Raw genomic sequence first — 24,486 nt, 5'->3', positions numbered from 1 at the left:
GGAGAGCGAGCATTGTTGATACTGTACGGTTGCCCTGATGTTTCGAACCTGGACACTGCCATAAAGCTAATCTTTCACAGAAAAGTGAGCACTGCCACCACTTTCGTGCATCCACAAGAACTGCCACCGACTCAGGCAGCAGCGAAGTATCACTCGCTACGTGTCTACTGCCAAGTTCAAATCTGGCTCGGGAACCCAGTAGACCCTTTACGCCTGGGATGGAAACTGCAGGATAACGAAGTTTTTGCGCCAATAAAAACAGATCTCCCTGCCGCTCCGTCTCAGTTGCTAAAAATTATCAAATGCTCGTGTCGTATTGACGGCTGTGATAGTGAAAAGTGTACCTGTAAGAAAAACGGACTTGAGTGTACTATAGCCTGCCGTACCTGTAAGGGAAGCTCGTGCAACAATTCGAAGTTTCAAGAAGAAGAACTTAGTGAAGAAAAATAACAGTTAACTGTGATGATGAAAAATCTAATTCCTATATTTTGATGATGTGCAATTTTTATATATTTGAAAAATAAGATAAAAGCTTTTCTCTGAACACATTAAGTTAGAACCTACCTTGTCTCAATGTGTTTGGCGCTGAGGTGTTTCGTCATTCCTGTTTATTGTTGTTTAGTCTTTTTTTTTCTAAGCCTTTCGTTTACATAGCGAAATAGACTACAACGCTGGTAAGAGTTTTTTTCCCCAAAGACACAGTTTTTTTCCCCATTTTTTTTTTTTGCTGATAAATATTTTTCTTTTGGTCAGGTAACGAAATGAGTATCAGAAATGAATTCAGAGCCAAAAGCTGATCTAAAAAGATGTGCAAAACATTATAGTTTACGTTTTTAATTTTTTTCCCGGTTTTTGAGAAAATAAATAAAAAACATTAAAAAAAAAACAATTTCGCATCGAGCTAGAGATTTAGATTTTTGATATGTTGTTAAGCATTTTTTTCCGGTCCGGATGGTGAAGAAACCATTTCTGTACCAATTTTTTCCTGGTCAAAACTTACTTTTCTCCTACTAGTCCTTGGTTCTTTGAGAAGAAGCATAATTATACTACAAAAACTCACAAGGGTCATTTTCGTTTCGACCAACTATCCAAAACATGCAAAAAAGGAATCTTTAGAAATTTAGTAAAAGAACTGAATCAAAGTGAAACTGAAAATCATTTCAATTATATGGGAATGCTACCCAGCTAGTTGCTATAAGACTAAACTCTTTGTCATTACATCACTGTCATCACTACTGATATTCAGTCAGATTTTGTATCACTGAACTCTATAACTTATGCGGTACTTTCTGATTCTTAATGTTTTTCATGATTTAAAACATAATTTAGATTTTTAATTGGTACAGTAGAAGTACCAAGGAACATCCAAATAATAATATTTCTTGCTCCCTGGACCCATCTTAGGTCTATTCATACCTGACAACTGCAATTTCATAAGATTATTTCTTCTTTTTTTCAATTAGGAAGCTTTTACATCATTACCACATGTTGTCAATGTTGCCATGTTTAAAAGTGAAAAATAAATAATCGACACTTGTTACTTTATTTGACAACACCTCTTATCCGTAAAAATAAAACACTAACAATTTGTTGATTACAAGAGACAACTAGACCTTCAAAGGAAAGCTATATTTTCTCAAACTGTTTGACATTACATATTTTTAGCTTTTTTTATTATTTCTCACAAACATTTTGTTTTTTTACTTTGGGACCTGCTACTACCCAAAATTGCATATGAACGTATTTTTGGTTAAAAACTCGACTCCCGATTTCTACTTAGCCTATTCATACAATCAGATTCAATTTTCACTGTACTTGTTATAGTGATCCATTTTTGATAATAGGCGAAGAAGAAAAAATTTAAGAAAAAAGACTGTGCTTTCTTAAAGATTAATACTTTGTTCTCATCAAATCCTATGGAATTTCTCAAGCAAATCACTTTTGATACATGCATGTAGTGTAAAATACTTTCAAAAGCCTGAAAAGGCATGGTTTTGAGAAAAGGCAAAATTGCACTCTTTGAATTTTCTTTAAAGTGATTTTGGTTTCGGCGAAAATTCAGAAACCAGGTGAAAAAGGAGTGTTTAGAAATTTAAAAAGAGTTGGAGTAAATTGATGCTGAACCTTACTTCAATTATATGGCACATCTACCCAGCTAGTCACAACTACCCTAAACTCTGCATCACTAATACCAATAATATTCTGTGATTCGGCGATTCTTAGAATCATTGGACTCTGCAACTTCTACGGTGCTTTCTGGTTTTAGGTCTTCGAACGTTAGTTGGTATAGTTAAAATGCAATACCATTAGAATATCAAAATGAAATGAATTAAAGTCCAAATTTAATCAAAAACTTAAAAACAAAAGAATTAAATTACTTAAAAACAAAAATAATACTTTACTGAACAGCAGAGGCACCCATTTCGCAGCTCAAGCCATTCTTCAGAAGACTTACCATCCAAAGTGTAGGATAAAGCCCTTTCACCAGCGCTACCTACAAAAATGAATTTATGTCAACCATTTGGGAGGAATGACTTACTGGGAAGACGACTTATTGGGAAGACGGCAGTGACTTAAAGAATCGTCCTATCTCGTCCATTACAAGTTTTTTTTAGTTTGTGCGGCCAAACTTGTAGATCTCAGTTTGCCATAGTTTGTGTTGCCACAGCTTATAGAGCTTGGATAAGATATGTGAACAAACGACAGAAAACTAAAAGTCAACGCCCACTTTCCCAAAGATCATAGAAAACCATTTAAATTTTCCTATTTTGCGCCCAACATAGAGATTAAGATTTAATGAATCATCGAAGTATGAATTTTTTTTTCGGAAAAACGGAGCAGAATTTTCTTTTAAAAATTCAGGAAAAGGCAGTTCGTAAAATTATTGTACCATACCTGATTTGGACGTTAAAAATTGGCAGAAAGTATCATTCGAATGATTTGACAGCTTTGGGGGATTACAGTTGTGCTACGCGCCTTAATTAGAACCTAGTCGACACAAGGGGGCGCATTATTTAAACTTTTTGAATTGAAAAAACTTTGCTCAACAATTAGCAAGAGATTGTATGTTTACTTTATTTTGAACTAACCTCTCGTTAGCTTTTCTAACAGTTGACAAATTTAGAAATTTTTACTAAAATTGCTTTAGGAATCCCCGGTAATTTTAGGAAAATTTGCTGAGTGGTCCTTTGTGTTTGAGATATTCAGCCGACGCTGAGACTCGCAAAACGATTTTGAACGCATCGAATTGCCTTAAGAGACATACACAAGTAATAGCAGCACAAACTGCTCGGTATTGTATATAAGGTGAATAACATTTTCTATTTCCATTCTACGTAATGTATAATCCTCATTAGAAATTCTGTGATTCTCACCATTATGTAATCCTTAGCCTTATGTCATTCACATTCTTATTTCATATAATAGAATATATTTATTCACTACAATAGCCGGACCTAGCGGGATATTTCATTGTTGTATTTTCAAAACATATAATGAAAAGAGAAATCACCAATGCAAAAGCACAAACACATTAAAAAAAATAAAAAATAAATAAAATAAAAGACAAAAGGAGATATATATATATATATATATATATATATATATATATATATATATATATATATATATATATATATGTATGTATATATATTTACATACTTTGTAAATAACCCCAAAGCTGTGTTTTGCGAGTCTCAGCTTCGGCTGAATATCTCAAACACAAAGGACCACTCAGCAAATTTTCCTAAAATTACCAGGGATTCCTAAAGCAATTTTAGTAAAAATTTCTAAATTTGTCAGCAGTTAGAAAAGCTAACGAGAGGTTAGTTCAAAATAAAGTAAACATACAATCTCTTGCTAATTGTTGAGCAAAGTTTTCTCAATTCAAAAAGTTTAAATAATGCGCCCCCTTGTGTCGACTAGGTTCTAATTAAGGCGCGTAGCACAACTGTAATCCCCCAAAGCTGTCAAATCATTCGAACGATACTTTCTGCCAATTTTTAGCGTCCAAATCAGGTATGGTAGAATAATTTACGAACTGCCTTTTCCTGAATTTTTAAAAGAAAATTCTGCTCCGTTTTTCCGAAAAAAAATTCATACTTTGACGATTCATCAACTTTTATTTCTTTTCTTTTAAAGGCTACAAATAATGTTGGAGAGATCTTCAAAATGTTGTTTCGCCTTATTTCCCCTCTGCAATGGGAGCGAGAGATATTCCAGGCACTGCTTTGATATCGCGTCGTCAGGGTGTCGCAGTACATGGTCAAACCATCGGAGATGTTTACATTTGATGAGATTTAGTATGGGAGGCCGGTTTCTAGTTTCAACCCAGATGATATCGTTGCTAATTTTCGTGTATCACCTTATCTTCAGGATATACCAAAGGCATTTATGATTCAAGGCATTCAGATCCAGGGCTTCTAAAGTTTTGGGGGCCAGATCTAGCAGCCATACAGTAGTACCGACACCACCATCACATCACATATCTGCAATTTTGTCTTTAATGTAATCTGGTGTTTGCTCCATAGGAGTTTCCTCAGACGGTGAAAAACCACCCAGGCAAAAGTGCGCTTGGATTTACTCTATGCTGCTACTGTAGTGGTCCAACAAGGTATTTGAAAAAAGTCAACTTCTTCAATGGGATTTTCGTCGAGCTGGACAGGTTCGTCTCCAAAGCGGCTTGTCCTCATCGTATTTGTTTTCTGCTGATTCATTTGAAGACCAACGAAATTGCCCTTACTATATAGGTCGTCAAACATTAATTGGGCTTATTGGATGGACTCGACAAGTAGAATAACATCGCTGGCATAATCTCGATCCGTTACTGACAGGGAAAGGCTTATTGTAATGAATTGATACCGCTCCATTTCTTTTAGAATTCAGTCTATTACAAAGTTAAACAAGATCGGGGACAGAATGCATCCTTGACTTAACCACAACTCAATATCAAAAAGTGAAGAGAGACTTCCATTGGTTCTAACGCGAGCTTTTGTACCTGCATGGTATGTCTGGATCACTCAGATTAGCGCGTCAGGTGCGCCGTCTTCTCTCATGGCGGCCCATATGGCGTCCCACCATGTCAAAAGCAGTAATGAAGTCAATGAGCACCTGGATAGTCTCTTGTTGATGTTAAAATCTATGCTCTAGAATCTGTATTAAGCTGAATATCTGGTCAGAGCAGCCCATCCCGGGCCCAAAGTCTCCATAGTTAGTTCTAGTAAGTAAGTAAGTACTTTTATTGCCCGAAAATTCACTGGAATTACATTGGAGTACAAATAGAAAAAGAAAAGAAAATCACACTACGAACATAACTATAAGTGAACATACACTATGTACACTAACAAAACTACTGACACATGATAGCTAGTTACGGGTTTGTCCTTCCCTTAGCCTTTTCCAGGAAATTCTCTACGACCCGGTTAATGAAAACTGCTGGATCAGATACTCTGTAATTAAACATGATATACGAGTTCCTTGTCCATGGAGGAAGTCTCAGAAAGAACTTCGCGAATCAAAAAAACAGAACTCTTACTTTTGTACACTGGGCGGAGGACAAATAATTCCAAAAAGGTGCTATATACAGTACATATGGGAGGGCAATGGTATTATGAAGCAACACAAGAATATATGCTATATATATATATATATATATATATATATATATATATATATATATATATATATATATATATATATATATATATATATATATATATCATGAAAAGAGAAATCACCAACGCAACAGCACAAACACAAAAAAAAAAAAAAAAAAAAAAAGAGACAGAAGGAGAAAAGGAAGACTGTTTTCCTAAATTAGTGATTAATATAGACCAGCACTTGAATGAGGCCTTAACCCTACTCATCCATACAATCACATAGGTCAAACAGCATAGCCATACACAATCAACCATAAAGAATAATCCATGGACAGGCAGTCATGTCGTCAATAAGTATAAGTTGTCATTTACCTGTCGCATTGGTGATTTCTCTTTGCATTATATATTTTGAAAATACAACAATGAAATATCCCGGTTCCAGAGAACTAGAAAAAATTTCAATACTAAACCAATCAAATTGATCCAAGACAACATAGTTTAAAAAGAAAGGAAATCAGACAAAAGCAGGTATAAGAAAGTTAAAAGTAGAAATTATGCATAAAACAGCAATTTACTAGTAAATAAGAATACCTTCACCAAACTCATTCAATATAACAGCAATTCTTTTCCCATGTTTTTCAGACAGGACATAATTCAAAAAAGTTGTTTTTCCTGACCCAAGTTGACCAGTTATGATACTGATTGGGACAGCTTTTGATTCCGTTAACATGTTGGCACCAGATGTTTCAACAAGAAGAGGAGGGATATCTTCATCATCCATATTTTATGTCTGAAACAATGTTGTATAAATTAACTAAAAAATAATGTCACTCAAAATAGTGCTGCATCTTTAACCATCTGTAATTGATCTTGCTACCATCTTTTAATATCAGCAAAATTGCTGCATTGATTAACAGCAAAATATGCTACTGGAAATAATCAGGTGCAATGAGATGGTGCCATAACAGCCAATAAATTTTTAAAGAAAACGAGGGGAAATTAAAAGTTAAAAATTATCTAGAAGTCAAGCTTTCCTTACAGAAATTCGAGAGACATTTACCTATCAGTCTCGGTAATGTTTCCTGTCTCAAAGAAATTAAAACAAAACTTCTTTGGTCAGCAGTCAGCATTCTTTTAAATATAATAGAAAATAAGGAAGAAGTGGTCCTAATAGCTTTTCTAAATTTCCTCAGTTTTCCAGTGATGTCAATTCACATAAATTTAGGTGGACCAGGATGTATTTTTCAAAATCTATGGGGAGGGGGGAGGTGAATTTGTTGTTTTTTAAATGGAAATACCAAAAAGGATTCTTTTAATGAAACTAATCCCCAAAGGGTATTTATCAAAATACAGGGGGTTACATGCCTCTTCCCTTTCAATTGATGCCATTGAAGTTTCTCATTCGTTTTGGTTTCAATTAAGCACAAGATCCTAGGAATATTACACTGTTTACAAATGATATTCTAGATGGTAGTTGGCTGATTGAAATCTATTTCTTGTTAATTGTCTGTCTGTGGCCATAATTGAAAATTGTCTAATGCTTAAACAAGTCATCTGATTTTTCTTTAGATCAAGACAAATGAATTTAAAGTATTTACTTATAAAACGTGCAGTATGATTTCTTTAGTTTCTATTTAATAAAAGGTTCATATTCTATTCATGCAAGACAGTAGTTGGCCAAAGTGCCTTGAAATATATGACTAGCCTACAAGCAATAGCGATTCTAATAGACTTTGTGAATACCAGTTCTGTTATGAACAATTTTTTCTTCTTTTTTTTAAGCAAAACTCTCTGAGTTTGCTTTAAAAAAAGAAATGAATGGTGGGAATGAAGTAGTGTGGAACTTTTATACCATGGGGAAAGTACTCTCGTCAGAACCTTAACAGTCTTGCAAAACACCAGAGACAGGACATGTAAAAATCCATGGTGTGTTCATGGAATCCATGGAAGTTACTCTGATTCTTGAAGTACTGCCAGGCTACTCTGGTGGCATTAGAGATTTCTCCAATTCCAGCAGACGTGTGGAGAAGATCACCCCCCCACACACACACACGCACCTAAAGGGCTGTTGAGATGGAAACGTGTTAAAAAAAAACCATCCTTTCTTCATAATATGCAGATTTATTATAGGTAACACATTTTGACTCTGATTCCACTATACTTTACCCCCAACCCCCACCCCAATTTGCAAATGCATAGTCCAAATTATATATTTCCCATGCATTTTGCCATGTATCACTCTTGTTTCAACTTATCTACCAGTCAACACTGAATCATCTACCAAATTGAATCAACACTGAAAAAATCAAGAAATGGAGAACATTATGGGATTTACATGTTATGTTAGGGGGTGGTAAAATATAGCCAAATTACATTCAAAATATGCTACAATCATTCTACAAATTATAAAGTAAGAATTGTTTTCTTAACTTGATTCTTTCTCAACAACCTCAGTTCTAGGCCTATGCCCAAATTCCTAACTGCTGCTTTCATAAATGGGTAACAACCCTCTTCTAATAAGGCTTGAAATGTGTCTATTGGCAATCCTGCATGAAGACTACTACTGAGAAGGAAACTCAAGAGTAGTTTCTGATACTTCTCTGTATCAGGCAGTTAGCTTCCTGACAAGATATATAGAAGGTCAAAACCCTTCATTGCTTGATCTTCTGCTAGTAAAGGACCAAGAATATAGCCTATACTGAGCATTGATCCCCTACCACCATACAGAGCAAATGATCACATTGTCATAGGTTGCAGCATTAGACTTTATCCACATAAATCAGAATTTTAGAAACATGTGTACACCAATTACAGTCTAAATTGTCATGAATTGGCACAATGTGATTGGTCTTTTAATGAACAAATGTATGTAAAAGAGTCATGGTCAACTATGAAAAGAATATTATTGGCAGCTATTGAAAATTATTGATAAAAAAAACAACCAAAAAATATGTGGAATAATACCAGCTACTACAAAAACTAACCCCAAGGAATTTGGAGATGCATATCATCTAGTAAACCTAGTAGGCATTCTTTTACAAAACTTCTACCATATGGCACAAAGATCTGTGACCCAAGAGAGATTGCCAATTTATTAAATAAGCAGTTCATCTTGGTATCTACTGTCCCTGATAATACTCTAACTCCAAGTCCCCCAATCAATGAAATTTTAAATGGCATGGTGCCTATAAATATAACCAAAACTGATGTAGAAACCCAACTGAGGAAGATTAACCCAAATAAATTTACAGAACTGGATAGAGTACCCCTGGCTACTACACAAAATATATGCAGTGTTGTTACATTCTCTCACTCTACTTTTCCAAAAGTCCCTTAGTACTAAAAATATTCTGCAAGACTGGAAGGATACTTACATCATGCCTGTGCACAAAAGGGGGCAATAGAAATGAAGCTAATGATTATTAGCCTTATGATTTGTGAATGAAGCTTGTGATAGAGATCTTTTTGAAATAAATAAATATCTTGTCCTAAAAAAATGTCTTACTGATTAATCTGACATCAGCAATTGGAAAATTATCAAAGGTTTAGTCAATTCAGCCACTATGGTTCACTTAAATACTAACAATCTACTATCAATTAATGAACATTTCATGTTGATTCACTGATCAATTGGGATTTCATCCCAATTGATCAGTTGACACCAACCTCACTGACACATACAAGCATGTTTCAAAACTTATGGATGAGGGATCTTGTGTTGACATATTTATTGCTGGATCTAGCCAAAACATTCAATAAATTTTGCCACAGGAGACTAAACTCTTGGCAATTGACATCTATGGTGATGTTGTGAACTGGATAATGCAGTTTCTTACAAAGAGAAAGCAGATGGTAAGGGTATATGGAGACAATGGATCAATCCTCTTCTCAGAATCAACAGATGTAAAAAGTGGAGTTCCCCAAGGAACAGTTTTGGGTCCAACTTTATTTAATGTTTTCAGCAACAATGCACCTTAAATCATGGAGAATAAAATTTGCTTGTATGCAGATGGTTCCAAAACAATTGGTCTAGTCCATGATCCTCAAAGTGCTGTAGCCACTTAGTCTGATCATCTAGCCATCTAGTCTGATCTTGATGCATTTTCAAAGTGGGCAAAATCCTTGCAGCTTGAATCTAATATCTGGAAATGCAGAGTCATTTATTTTGGAGCAAAAAACCCTCTGTGCCAGTATTTTATAGAATCCATTGATGGTTCAAAACCACCACTCATATGCAGTCATGGTGAGAAAGATCTGGGATTCTTGTTTGACAATAAGCTGAAGCTTAATTATCATGTACAGTCTATAATAGCCAATGCCAACAAAACTTTTGGTTTAATAAAAAAAAACATTTTACAGCAGCTCTTAAGCAGTTATCATCAAGTTCTTAATAGCCCTAATCAGACCAAAATCAGAATTTGGGATGCACATTGTTATTCTAGACAATAAGGGTGATATACTGATTCTAGAATCAGTGCAGTAACATGCAACTAAATGCACAAAGGGATTTAAACATTTGGCATATCCTATCTGATTACATAACCTCAAACTACCATCTCTCACATATAGACATAGGTGAGGAGATGTATTAATGATGTACAAGTTAGTATGTGACCAGTGCTGTATTTTCAGGCATCTGGTCCCAACATGGGTTAAAACCCAGCTCTGCGCCAGTAATTTTCAGAATTGTGGGTTCTACATGAGTCTGCTATCAACCATTTTCAGCCATCATGTTTTCTATCCTGTTTAAAACAGGATTGTTTTAAATCAGGAACCTGATTTAGGACCAAGTTCAAACACAGGGTTTGTAGTAATTGGTACTAGAATCCAAAAATGAACAATAAACCTGAGTTTACAGTTTATAAAGTTTGTTCATTAGGATCTGTTCTTCAATTTTTTTTGTGGCCTTTGTCATTGTGCTATAAACTATCCATAAATTTAATTTTTTACAATGTGACAAATTTATGTATCTCTTTAAGATATGGCTAAAATGCAATAACAGAAAAACCTTATACAATTTGAATTATTTTTATGGAAAACAGTAAAAATCAATGAAAATCTTAAGCATAACTAACAAACAAATATCTTTTTGCTTCTTGATTTAATATTTTCTTCTTAAAACACAACTTACTAGAATCTAAAACAGTTTAAAACTACTACTACAATCACTTCTAATAGCTCACTGCAGCACCAAGCTGCCTTGGGCCAACACAGCTATGCACACTCCTCCTCCAACCCAATCTATTCAAGGCCTCCCTCTATACACCCTCCCAGGAAGTTCCCATTTCCATTAAATCTTTATTTATGACATCTTCCCATTCCAGACAAGGACAACCTGTTTTCTATTTAGCCCCATACAGTTACCTGCCAATGATGTCAATCACTTCCTTGAACTGTGATTTGAATGATTCAATAGGACTCACATATATATCACGACTCACGTACAAAATTATTTCAAGATATCATTAGTTGACTCTCATTAACTGTATATTTTGACCCTTTATTTCATCTTTGATTGCTGCATATTCTTAATTTTTAAAATTTGACTCTTAAGTTGCCAAATTGATCGACGTGCTTGCGGAAAATTTTGCTAGGTCGACAAAAATGTGCCTTTAGGCTTAAAGACGGCTCAGACGGCGTTCGTAAGGTTTGTAAAGTCGTTTGCAAGGTTCGTAAAGTTGCTTCGTTAAACTTCCGTAAACCTTTACGTGAGCATGCATTAAAGTTAAACTTTAGTTAACTTTTTTCGTAAAATTCATAAAGTTGATCAATAGGGAAAGGTTACCAGAGCAAAACTTTTAAACAGATTTGGAAATGTGGAATCAGGAAGCTTAAGATATGCTGACTTCTCTAGTCCGAGAAAAGCCTGTCATATCTGGGCTGCCAAATTGACATATTTTGTGTCAAAATGACACAATTTGATGTTGCATGACATAATGAAACATTCAGTCGAAATGATGACACAATCTATGAAAATGACACATTTTTCAATAAAAAATGACACAATCGACAAAAATGACACATTTTTCAAAAAAATGACACATTTTTGTCATACAAGTCTTGTTTTTTAAATGGTAATAACAGAAAAGTAAAATTTCAGTTTTTCTACCCCCAGAAAAGTTACAAATTAATGGAAGGGAATAGCGCTACACAACGGTGGCAGTAATATCACCATATTTAAAATTCAAACCACACGGAAGAAAACAGCCATAGGCGGAAATTTCAAATCAAACTGCACGCTGAATATCTGAACTGAATTGGCTTTTGATTGAGTATTTGATGTAACCAATTAGTACGTACCTAATAATAAAAAGTAAACAGCATGCAGTTTACCAAAGCTGTATGCATAAGCAGCAGCTCTCATTATAAGAGTACATGAGGGGTAACCCACCCCAGACAAGATTACGAATTTCCATGTCTTTCCTTCAGAATAATCCATCTGGCTTAAAAAGGCACCAACAAATATGTCAAAAATACTAGATTGAAGCTGGTTGAATGGCTTGCATATTGAATAAATAAAAAGCATAGCCAATAAAGCCGATTACGTATAGAGCCGATTAAGATTACGAAATCATACGTAAAGTCTATTTTTAGTTTATTGTCGGAATTGATTGTCTCTAAAACTTTTATAAATGTAAACTTGCCTCACTGGCCGCCCAAACACAAATTCATAGTGTGTAACATTAATTTAATCGAATGTTTCTATTTCTGTCATGACGTCATAAAAAGGTCACGATCCTAAGATTATAGGATGAGATTAATTTTACTCCTTTTTGATCTGATTTGGAAAAGATTATATATTCAAAACTCTAAATACAGATTTGACAATTAAATATGATACCACTTGTAGCAAAAAAATATGACATATTTTTTGATACATTATGGAATCTAAGATGACACAAAAAGCACATTTTTGGAAAAAATATGACACACTCCTTAAACAAAAATTTGGCAGCCCTGTGTCATATACCAGTCTTTTCAAGGACAACACAAAGACAGGATCTGCATTGAAAACACTGTCAACTTTACAAGAAAATAGAAAAAACCAGGGAATCTTGATATGCTTGATCGTAAAAACAGAATATGCAACAACCTCTTATGCTTCATTATACTATACTCACATCCAAAGCTCCTTATTTCTTCAAGACTTTTTCTCCGAAACAAAAAATGCTTCAGAAATTTGAATAGTTTGCTGTTCAAAACGCGCGCAAAATACAAGGCTAATATGAGCGGTAATTTACTAAAGGCTGATAACTTTACGGAAACACACTTTGCGAACGACTTTACGAACGCCGTCTGGGCCGTCCATTAGGGATTTATTTGACCTGTCCCTAAATAAAAAGCCAATCATTACTCAACAAGAGCTAAGACCTCATATGGCACTTGTGACGGGGCGAGGAGAGCTAAGAGCCAAGAGATCATATGTTATGAGCTCTAACGAAATTCTATGAATCAATAGATTGATTTAAAAGGAAAATAAGAGGCTTAATGCCGGTAAGGATTTAAAATAAGAGCTCTGAGTCACGAAGTCCTTCTAAATATCAAAATTCATTAAGATCCGATAACCCACTCGTAAGTTATAAGTACCTAATTTTTTCTAATTTTTCCTCTCCCTTTAGCCCCCCAGATGGTCGAATCTGGGAAAACGACTTTATCAAGTCAATTTGTGCATGTCCCTTACACGCCTACCGATTTTCATCGTCCTAGCACGTCCAGAAGCACCTGACTTGCCAAATCACTGAACCCCTGTCCCTAAATCCCCCAAAGAGAGCGAATCCAGTACGGTTCCGTCAATCACGTATAAAGGACATTTGCTTATTCTATCCATCAAGTTTCATCCTGATTCCTCCACTCCAAGTGTTTTCCAAGATTTCCCCCTCCAACTCCCCCAATGTCAAAGATCTGGTCGGGATTTGAAATGAGAGCTCTGAGACTTGGATTCCTCCTAAATATCAAATTTCATTAAGATCCGATCACCTATTCGTGAGATAAAAATACCCCAATTTTCACTTTTTTAAAGAATTCCAGTTTCACCTTCCACCCCCCCCCCCAATGTCACAGGATCTGGTCAGAATTCAAAGTTAGAACTTTAAAGCACAAGATCCTTCTAAATATCAAATTTCATTAAGATCTGGTCACCCTTTCGTAAATTACAAATACCTCATTTTTCCAAATTACCCCCCCCCCAACTCCACCAATGAGAGCAGATCTGGTCCGGTTATGTCAGTCATGTATCTTCGACAGGTTTTTATTCTTCCCATCCAGTTTCATCCTGATCTCACCGCTTTAAGTATTTTCTAAGATTTCCGGTCGCCCCAACTACCCCCCCCCCCCCAATTACGCTGGTTCCGGTTGAGATTTAAAACAAGAGATCTGAGTTACGAGGTCCTTTTAAATATGCAGTTGCATGAAGATCCGATCACTCCTTCGTAAGTTAAAAATACATCATTTTTTCTAATTTTTCAGAATAACCCCCCCCCCCAAATAGAGCGGATCCGTTCCAATTATGTAAATCACGTATCTAAGACTTCTGCTTATTTTTCCCACCAAGTTTCATCCCCATCCCTCCAATCTAAGCGTTTTCCATGATTTTAGGTTCCCCCACTTTAAACTCCCCCTAATGTCACCAGATCCAGTCCGGATTTAAAAAAAGAGCTTTCAGACACGATATTCTTCTAAATATCAAATTTCATTGAGATCCGATCACCCGTTCGTAAGTTAAAAATACCTCATTTTTTCTAATTTTTTAGAATAACCCCCCCCCCCCCAACTACCCCAAAGAGAGGCGGATTCGTTCCGGTTATGTCAATCATGTATCTAGGACTTGTGCTTATTTTCACCACCAAGTTTAGAAACCTAAGATTTTAGGTTTCCCCCTCCCAACTCCCCCCTCAATGTTACAAGATCCGAATGGGATTTAAAATAACAGATCTGAGACACGATATCTTTCCAAACATTAAATTTCATCAAGATCTGATCAACATTCGTAAGTTAAAAATACTTCAATTTTTCTATTTTTTCCGAATTAAAGGGCCCCCACTCACCCCCAGATGGTCAAATCGGGAAAACGACTATTTCTAATTTAATCTGGTCAGGTCCCTGGTACGCCTGCCAAATTTCATCGTCCTAGCTTACCTTGAAGTGCCTAAAGTAGCAAAACCGGGACCGACAGACCGACAGACAGACAGAACGACAGAATTTGCGATTGCTATATGTCACTTGGTTAATACCAAGTGCCATAAAAATGAATGGAATGCCTTCAATAAGAATTAAAATGTGTGGTTCGGGGAAAATCATGCGAAGCTTCCCGTTTTTTCCAGTTTTCTTAGGTACCAATTTAAAGCCCGGTAGACTTTTTGTTTGTCTTAAGGGAAAATGGTAAAGTCTGAAACCGAGTTGACTTAACAACTCTGTCAGATATTTCGAAAATTTCAATTTTCTTTGCATGCTCAAATAATGTGTTAAATCAAAAACAACCTAATTCTTACTTTTATTTTAGTTAAAGCACGGTAATTGGCCTAGACTATATTTTGTAGTACAATCAATTAAAATTAATAACCTGTAGGTAGACTAGGCTACTAAGCCTAGCCAAATATACTCTCTCTAGGCTAATATAAATTCCTTTCTGGGCCAAATTTTGGTAAAATTCTAGTTTAGCTACTTTTGCCGTCTTGAAAAGGGGCAAAGTTAGTAAAATGAAACACGTTTTAAGCTATGTTGCTTGTAGCAAACAAATATGCAACAGGTAGGCCTATTGTATAAATAAATCTTAAGACACATATAACTTAAATTGAATTCTTAAATCAAGCTTTAAACAAACAAAAAGCTTAGGCCTACTAGCTAGCCTATTCAATAAAAAACAAAAATTGAATAGACAATCATAGTAAGCCTATATACTACATGTACTAGGCTAATATAAGCAAATAAATAAGAGATAAGGTTTGTATTAATAGACTATTCTGGCGGCTAAGAAATAAACTTGCCTCTATAGTGGAATTGCATCTTGCATCCAAACTTAACTTGCATTTACAGTAGAGATGAACTTTACCATTGCCCCTATTTTTGCCAATTCAGGATATATATTTGCACATTGGGGAGAGGGGTGGTAAAGTCCAAGCATACCTCTGTAGTCAGAATTGTGTCCTGAATCCAAATTTAAAATTCATTTGAATCAGAAATGAACTTTACCCCCACCTCCTTAGGGTGCTAATATATACCCTGAATGGTATCTAGGGGGGGGGGGGGGTAAAGTTCATTTCCAACACCAATGAATATTGAATTTTGATTCAGGATAGAATTCTGACAATAGAGGTAAATATATCTCTCAGCTACCTGGATGGTCTGTTAATATAAGTCTTGCTCTGAATAAGTCTTAAAATAAGTAAAATTTAATATGAATATGCCAAAAAAACATAAAACCAACAAAAATCACTACACACAAGAATTTGGTTACTGCCCCCTTCCTTAACTGTAAAAGTATACAGCCTATTGCATCATTGGTACTTTACTGCAAAAGATTATAATGCAAATATTTTCTTTTATTACTTTTACTAATTTCTTTTATTTTCTTTTATTACTTCTTAGAACTTTAGAAAAAAGTTATTGTAGTGAAATAAAATCATGAGCTGATGATCTTTCAGTTGCCTAATTAATATCATGTCAAATATTCAGTTTAAATTTACTAATTCTTTTCAAGACTGTTCATTTATATTTGAAATGAACTTTACTGCCTCCCCTATTAATGCCAATTCAGGATATATGTTTGTACATTGGAGGGGGGGCTTGTGGTGAAGCCCAAACTTACCTCTGTAGTCAAAATTGCACCCTGAATCCAAATTTAACATTCATTTGCATCAGAAATGAACTTTACCCACACCTCCCTAAGGTGCAAATATATACCCTGAATGGTATATGTAGAGATTAGCGGGGGGATAAAGTTCATTTCCAACACCAATGAATGCTGAATTTGTATTCAGGATGCAATTTTGGGTAAATTTTCTGTAGTTCATATTATTGACTTACAAATAAAGTGAACATACCACTCAATGCCTTTTTTTATGTTCTTTACAAATATAATAATTGCTTCTATTACAAATTCAAATTTAAGCACTTTTTGACCTAATCTAACCTAACTATAAATAATCTTGGCACTGAGAAAATGCAGCACTATTTTGTCAAAAATGGCCAAAAAACACATACTTTATAGTAATTGAAAATTCAGTGTCAAGGAAGAAGAAAATAGCATAAATGGCAAAATAAAATTTATTTATCCAACATAATCATAGAAAATGAGTGCTTGTGGAATATATAACATTAAAAAAATGGGTTTATAATGAAACAGTAAGTTTGAGACCAATGTTTTAAGCCTTTTTATACCCCATATTTTGGTCATTTTCAAGAGCTCAAAAAGTGCTTCAATTTGAATTTACAATAGAATTGATTATTATATTTGTAAAGAAGGCATCAAGTGTTATGTCCACTTTATTGATAAGTCAATTATATGAGCTACAAAATATTTACCCAATTCTGACAATAGATGAAAGTTTGTCTCTTAGCTACCTGAATATTATGTTAATACAAACCTCACCCTTAATAAGTCTTAAAACAAGTAAAACTTAATTGGAATGGGCAAATCAAGCATGAAACCAACAAAAATCACTAGAAACAAGAACTTGGCTACTGCCCCCTTCTTTAATTGTAAAAGTATACAGCCTATTGCATCATTGGCACTTTACTGAAAACAGATAATAATACAAGTATTTTCTTTTGTACTTATTAGAACTCTAGAAAAAATTTGAAATTGTAATGAAACAAAATCCTGAGCTGATGATCTTTCAGTAATTAATATATTAATAATTAATTTATTAATTCTTTTCAAGATGCATATAATTTTCAGTATATCACCAATGACACAGTAGGCTTTATATTCTTACAGTTAGGGAAGAGGCCAGTAGCCAAACTCTTGTTAGTAGTTATTTTATTTTGTTTTAAGCTTGATTAAATAAAAGGTTGCCCTCTCCTTAATACCTTGCTCTTTATACTAAAGTTTTGTTTAAAACTAAAAAAGCTTATTATTCTTATTAAATGGCCCTTGTGTTTCAGGAATCGTTCTTAAAAGATTAGGACACAAAGTCAAACTTTAGCATAAGGTATTGAGGAGGGGGCAACCCCTCATCTCCATAAGAATTTCTCTTTGTTTTAGGTTTTGGTGCTGCTCCTTACTTTCAGTTGAAAAAAACTTGTTTTTTATTTAATTTCTGATTGTTTTTGCATAATGCTGGGAAATCTGGCTCTCCCACCATGGAAAACAGCTTCTTGAAAAGTTTTTCTCACAAGAATATCCCCTGCCAGGAAAATTGCCCTCAGGCAATTCCATTCTAGCTGGGAAAAAACCTACAAAATTCTTTGCAAGCAATTCCAAGTGAAATTTGAAAAATGCTTAGTATCTGATTGTTTCTAAAATAATTCCAGAAATCTCCTCCTCCATGGAAATGTTGTCCTTCAAATACCTTGCTCCCTAATTGACGAAAGTTGATGCTTTGGAAAATCCCCTGTGGAGAATTAATCCTATGGAAAACTCTCCCATGGACAATTTAATGCATGGAAAATCCCCTCCCTCCCCCTATGTGGGAAGATATTCTAGACAATTCCAATCCAGTAAAAATGCATCATTAGACAATTCTTCAAGAGTTCACATGTACAATTGAGTCAGCAAAGAGAAAATAAGACAAATAAAAAGTATTTTGTTTAGGAATTTTGGCAAATTCCCCTAGTGTAAAATTTTCTTTGGAAAATTGACCCTCCTCCCAGAAACTTCCTTCCCCATGGAAAATTTTGATTTTGAAAAATGCCTCCAGCAGAAAATCAAACCTGCTCTCCCCCCCCCCAAAAAAAAATTCTGCATACTTTACAATAACAAATTCTATACAGAAACAATGGGCAAATTCCATGACTGACAGACTTTTCCCCATGGGCTGTTGGGGGGGGGATGTGTTATCCCAAAGGCATAGTTACCAGACTTTACAACTATTTTGAACAAAATGCCTATCTCAACATTTTTATTGGATTACTTCTAGGGAAAAGGGTGGGAGGGGGCTAGTTGCCCTCCAATCTATTTTGTCACTTAAAAAGTGCACTAGAAATTTTAACTTCCCTTTGAATGAGCCTTTTCCTAATATTCTAGGACTGTTGGTTTGATGCAATTGCTGCATGAAAAAAAACAAACTAAGAAACATGCATCCAAAATCTTTCTATTGGTAAAAATAAAATTCCACATTTTTGTAGATGGGAGCTTGAATCTTCTACTACAGATTTCTCTGATATGCTGGATCTCATGGTGTGATTTTCGTTAAGACTTTTTGGGATTGACTTTTAGGGAGTGTTTCCTGCCTATTCCAAAAATCAGGCATTTTTTTCAGGCTTGTAGCTTTTGATGGGTTACCCTAAAGTTAGTGAATCTTATATATTTGGAATCAGTATAACAAACTGATTCTTTTGAAATATCTATTGATATCAAAATGCAGTGTTTTAGAGTTTTGTTTACTAAAGAGCTGTGTTGCTCCTTACTTACAGTTTATTATCACTAACTGTTGGGTTTGTATTATCAACTGATATTTCATGATTAACAATATCAACCTAACAAAGCATCAAATCCAAGTAATCAAAAAGTAATCAAAGTACAAAAGTGCTTAACTTAAAGCCCATCCCCTGCAAATCAAAGTCGCACTGTAATTCAGTAAATCCAAGTATCAAAGTGAATAAAGTATCAAAGTAACAATAAGCAACTTGCATAACTCCAGCCTTTTCCTTGGGGGCTAGGGAGGCTCACACCTGGAAGCATAGTTATTTGGCCTTTGGACTATTTTGAAGAAAATGGCTGTCTGAAAATTTTGATTGGATGCCTTTGTGGAAATGGGGTGGGCTGGTTGTCTTTGACTTATAAAGGAAGAACTAGAAGTTTGAATATTTAATCAAATAAGCTTCCTGCAAAGTTTTTACAGTTAAAGTTTTTCCAAAGTTTGCTCTTACAATATAAATAAATAGAAAAAGTGTAAGTGTACACAGATTGTCAAAGAGCATAGATAGAATCTTTTGGAAATGATGTTAAGTTTTGTTTCTCAGGTCTACTTCAGGAGTTAAAAATCAAATTAATACTGTTTGTTTTAGGATTAAAGAATATTGGAAAAGTTTCTGTAACATTCAAATAGCAACCCAAACTATGGATTCTTATAGAAATTTAAAAAAGAACAAGTTTTTTCAACTGAAAGTAAGGGTCGACATTAAAACTTAAAATAAACAGAAATTATTTTATATATGAAAGGGGCTATCCCCTCATCAGTGCCCAGCTCTTTATACTAAAGTTTTTTATACTTTAAAATGTAGAGCTGGGACAAAGTGGCAATCTTTAGTGTAAAGAGTGGGGTGTTGATGAGGGGACAGCCCCTTTCATATATGGAATAATTTCTGTTTCTTTTAAGTTTTAATGTTGCTCCTTACTTTCAGTTGAAACAACTTGTTTTTTTTTATTTAATTTCTGTTTTTTTTAATAGTGCCAGGAAATCTGGCTACTCTTCAGTGAAAATTCCCTCCTTCCCAAGGATTTATTCTCTTGACAATTCAATCCTGGTGAAAATTTACCCTGGACAATTACCTGTAACATCTCTGTGTGCAAAATTGAATAGGCAATGAGAAAGCAAGACATAAGAAGAATTTTTTATAAGGATTCTGGCAAATTCCCCCAGTGTGAAATTTACCCTGAAAAAAGTCCCCTCCCCCCCTGGAAACTTCCTTCCCTATGAAAAATTATCCCTATGTATAATCCCACCATCAGAAAATTTGCCCCCTTCACCCAAAATTTATGCACCCTTCCCAATAACAAATACTATACCTAAATAATAGGCAAATCTTGTAGTTTAAAGACCTTTCCCAAGGTGATGTGTGTGTGGGGGGGAGTCATGATATCTCCAAATACATATTTATTTGACCTCTCAACTCTGCTGAACAAAATTGCTACCTTAGAATTTTGATCAGACAATTTGGGGTGTGGGAGGGACCCTGGTTGCCCTCCAATTTTTTGATCACTTAAAGGTTAGGATTACAGTTACCTTGAAAAATTCTTGACCAAAATATTTATTTATAAACCTTCTAGAAAATGAGATATCCTCCATAACTTTAGGTCCTCCCCCATGCCTGCATAAGTCACACAATCTTCAAATATGTTTATACACATATATGTTTTGACGTTTCCAATTATAATAACTACCTTGAAATTGTGATGCCAAGGGCTAATCTTTAGCTGCAAGACCCTAGTTGCCCTCTGTGAACTCAAAGTCTTTATTCAAATGAAACCCCTCCCAATAATCTAGAGCGACTGTTTCGTCGCAATCTCCAATGAAGATAAAGAACAAACAAATAACCATGCATTTTTCATAAAATTTCTTAGAGAAAATGCAAATTTTTGTATTCTTAATTTAAGACTTTGAAACCTTTAGCATAGGTTAATTGGACATCTTGAGTTATTGCTGTAATTTTCCTTAAGTTTGCGCCACTTTTGGGGATGGGTTCCCCCTTTTTTCAAATTTTACAAATTTCAGTGTAGCCTACAATTAGCAGATCTTTTCATCTTGATGAATAGTGATACAAGGGGAGAAAGCTCCCAAGAAGTAGGTGAGATGGTATGCTTGTGAAAGACAGTCATTGGGGGAAAAATTTTCCCTTAAATACATCTGGTGGTTTTTGACCCTTCCCCATTCCATAATATTGTACAAGTTTCTTGTAAGTTGTTTGTTTTTTCCTGTATTGAAAATATGTCCTCTTCCCAGAATAAGTTTCTCCTCGTGTGCTGGCTTAAGATCAATAATTGGGGAATCCTTGTGTGCAAGTGTTTTATATAAGATAATTGATTTAACAATCATAGCATGATCTTGCACAATCCCACCCCCCTGCCTTCCGCAATATCAGTATTTCTACGCTTATTCCCATAGTGATATTGATTTTGTTTTAATCTGTCCGTTATTTTACCTTTTTCTTACTTGAGTACCTCTGCAGGGGAGCATCTTTCTTTAAAAAGAATTTAGAATTTTGCATAAAAAACTCTGTGAATTATTTTTCTATTGTGATCTTTTTCCGACTGGGGAGAATCGAACAAGATAAATCATGCCAACAGAAATATGAACGAGCTCAGAATTACAGGTATTGTTCAAAATATTAGTCAGTTATTTTTGTACAGCCAAAAATTTGTTTAAAAAAAATTAAAAATTTTGAAGAAGCTGGTTAAAAACCTTAGGTTTTTCTGTTTTCCCACCAGTTCCGTAAGATTTTCATGCTATTTCCTTGTTTTGTCGTTTTGAATCCCCCCTTCTCTAGAACTCGAACAAACCCTCCATAAATGCCTACTTTAGCCAATTTTAAGTGGGGAGAGGGGTTAGCTGCAATTCTCTCTACCCTGGATTTTCTTTCAGGAGTGTGAGCAGCTGTATTGGTATCAGACAGCTTGGTTCTGCGGTGAATTGTTAGTAATAAATAGTAATATAATAATAATGTAGTAATATAGTAAATAGTAATAGTAGTAAATAAATTTCTTTATTTCAGATGCTTCCTGCAAGAGCATTTATATATCAAATAAAGAGAACTGGTCAGTTGTTGTTTAGCAAATACTTGCTTGCAACAAACATTGGGATATCAGCAGGATTATCAGGAACTGGTGATATTTTAGAACAACAAATTGAGAAACACATAACTACAAAACTTTCAAAATGGGAGAAGGAGAGGACGCTAAAAATGTCAACAGCTGGTGCTGTTGTTGGAGTAATTTGTCACTATTGGTATTTGTATCTAGATAACAAATTTATTGGAAGAGGTGCAAAAGTGGTGTTTAAAAAGCTTATGCTTGATCAGTGTTTATTTTCTCCTTTCCTGATATTTACTTACTTTGTTTTAGTTGGAAGTTTGGATGGTCATAAGTGGAGTGAAATAATGGACAGCGTAAAATCTAAATATCTGAGGTTATATGCTGCTGAGTGGATTGTATGGCCTCCAGCCCAACTTATTAATTTCTGGATACTACCGACTCGTTTCAGAGTGTTGTATGATAATACCATTTCGTTAGGGTATGATATATACACATCATATGTACTGCATGATGATTAGGTACATTTTTTGTTAGCCAATTTTACTTTTTTATTGAAGGTAAAATTTAAGGCATTGAAATAGATCAATTTGTTTTTATTAAACTATTTGAAATATGTCTTTTATAAGGCTAGTTTTAATTATTATTAAATGAAAATGAAAATCAGTTATTTATTAGAACCCAGGTATGGTAAATCTCTTAAACCATGATATTTTAATTTTTATAATTGTAAGTATATGCCCATAAATTTGAATTAGAATCCAACATTGGCACTAAAACTTTCATTTGTCTTCCAAGCCAAACCTTCATTCTTCTATTACATTTTGGAAAGCTGAACACAATTCATGTAAAGCCAGAAAGGAAGGGTTTTAATTGTTCTTGAGCCAGGGTATACAATATGCGAGCTGAAGAGGTGTTTTTCAAGGAAGATGGGGGATGGGTATGATGGGAAAAAGTAGCCCCCCCCCCCTACTTTTCACTTTCAACATTCTAAGCAACTCAAACGATTTGATAATGTCGGTAGCACCAGACTTGTCAATAATACGTGTATTACGATATAAAGTGGGAAGGTACAGTTAAGGTTTGCAATATCTAAAATAAGCAATACAGATCTTAAGCAAATCATTCTTATTCAATAACGAATACATTCCTTATAAAAACAAAAGAGGATGGTCACAACATGCGGAATACATTTTAGCTAAAGCTCAGCGTGAATATTTTCCATGGTAAGGTACAATTTTCGTATGTCCAATCTTCAATATCTCTGGAGCCTAAAGTTGCAAAAAGGGGAGTGTAGAACAAATACTAATCCCTAACCACCGTAAACTCGCAGCATTGCGAATTACTGAGAATCCAAGGGACAAATTATAAGCTGGTGATTTGGGATTGTAAACTAAATATTTGCATTTATCCACATTCAAAAACAGACCAACATCCCAAAACATCATAAAAATACGTTGCACAGATAATGCCAAAATAGACTTGGTTTGGCTTAAAAATAGCAAGTGGTCCGTGTACGCAACATAAGACACAACAGACAAATTATAAAAATACGAAGGCTTGATTCCTGATAACACATTTCGAATGCAAGCACTAAATAGATAAGGTGATAGCACTCCGCCCTGTCGTACTCCAGATTGAACTGGCATATCACCGTAGTGCCCTGTACCAGTTTTTAAACGAAGAAACTAATTACTATACCAAAATTCAAGTACATGTATGACAGAAGGGTTCACTCCAAACTCTGACAAAGAGTGCCAATTTTGAGCATGGCAAATACTAGCGAAAATTTTATACAAATCCAAAGCGCAAATATGTAATTCATAGCCTTTAGACTTGGCATCATAGAGAATTAAAGCTTAAACCTTATGCGGATGTTGGCACCCAATACGAGGTTGAAGCCCAAATTCGTTTGAGCCTTTTGCAGCTCTTTCAGTAATATACGGGAGTAAAACATATTCAAATATCTTACTAACATTGCAAGCAACAGTGATGGGCCTATATGAATGCATTCGAAAGGGCCTCTTCCCTTTTAACCCCCGAGTGTCTTTCCCCCGTTTAAGAATAAAAGTTATCGTTCGGAAAAGGAAGGAATCAGGCACAATTGACAAAAATAAACCGAACTGAGAAAGTAACTGGAGCTGGGCGAGAAAGTAACCTGCATTAATTCAAAAATGTTCAGAAATTAAATTAAAAAAAAGTTTTTTCAACTGAAAGTAAAGAGCATCACTAAAACTTAAAATAAACAGAAATTATTACGTA

At 34.8% G+C, this 24,486-nt stretch overlaps 2 protein-coding genes across 9 annotated transcripts in view; one reads left to right on the top strand and one right to left on the bottom strand.

Annotated features, from left to right (window-relative positions):
- Positions 1-11,162, bottom strand: part of LOC136034964 (zinc-regulated GTPase metalloprotein activator 1-like) — a 157,375-nt gene extending 146,213 nt beyond the window's left edge. For 5 of the 7 annotated variants that reach the window (XM_065716518.1, XM_065716522.1, XM_065716523.1 and 2 more), the window contains exons 1-3: positions 10,962-11,162; positions 6,189-6,387; positions 2,398-2,494 (exon numbers count right to left, since the gene is read on the bottom strand). In XM_065716518.1, coding sequence (XP_065572590.1) covers positions 2,398-2,494; positions 6,189-6,378 — 287 coding nt within the window. In that variant the 5' untranslated portion in view covers positions 6,379-6,387; positions 10,962-11,162. The remainder of the gene's footprint in view (positions 1-2,397; positions 2,495-6,188; positions 6,388-10,961) is intronic. The other 2 variants (XM_065716519.1, XM_065716520.1) reach the window with 2 other exon arrangements.
- Positions 11,163-14,999: 3,837 nt separating this feature from the next.
- Positions 15,000-22,842, top strand: LOC136035113 (mpv17-like protein 2). Of its 2 annotated transcripts, none has more exons than XM_065716694.1 (2): positions 15,000-15,106; positions 22,188-22,842. In XM_065716694.1, the coding sequence occupies exon 2, from the start codon at positions 22,188-22,190 to the stop codon at positions 22,743-22,745; it is 558 nt and encodes a 185-aa protein (XP_065572766.1). In that variant the 5' UTR covers positions 15,000-15,106; the 3' UTR covers positions 22,746-22,842. The 2 variants fall into 2 exon arrangements, with proteins under 2 accessions (XP_065572766.1, XP_065572765.1); XM_065716693.1 differs by lacking the exon at positions 15,000-15,106 and adding an exon at positions 15,227-15,342.
- The last annotated feature ends 1,644 nt before the right edge of the window (positions 22,843-24,486 follow it).

This window comes from Artemia franciscana, chromosome 13 (assembly GCF_032884065.1).
Source record: "Artemia franciscana chromosome 13, ASM3288406v1, whole genome shotgun sequence".
Classification (NCBI taxonomy): Eukaryota; Metazoa; Arthropoda; class Branchiopoda; order Anostraca; family Artemiidae; genus Artemia; species Artemia franciscana.
Note: the sequence above shows the minus strand (reverse complement) of the source record. Positions and strands in the feature narration are given on the sequence as shown.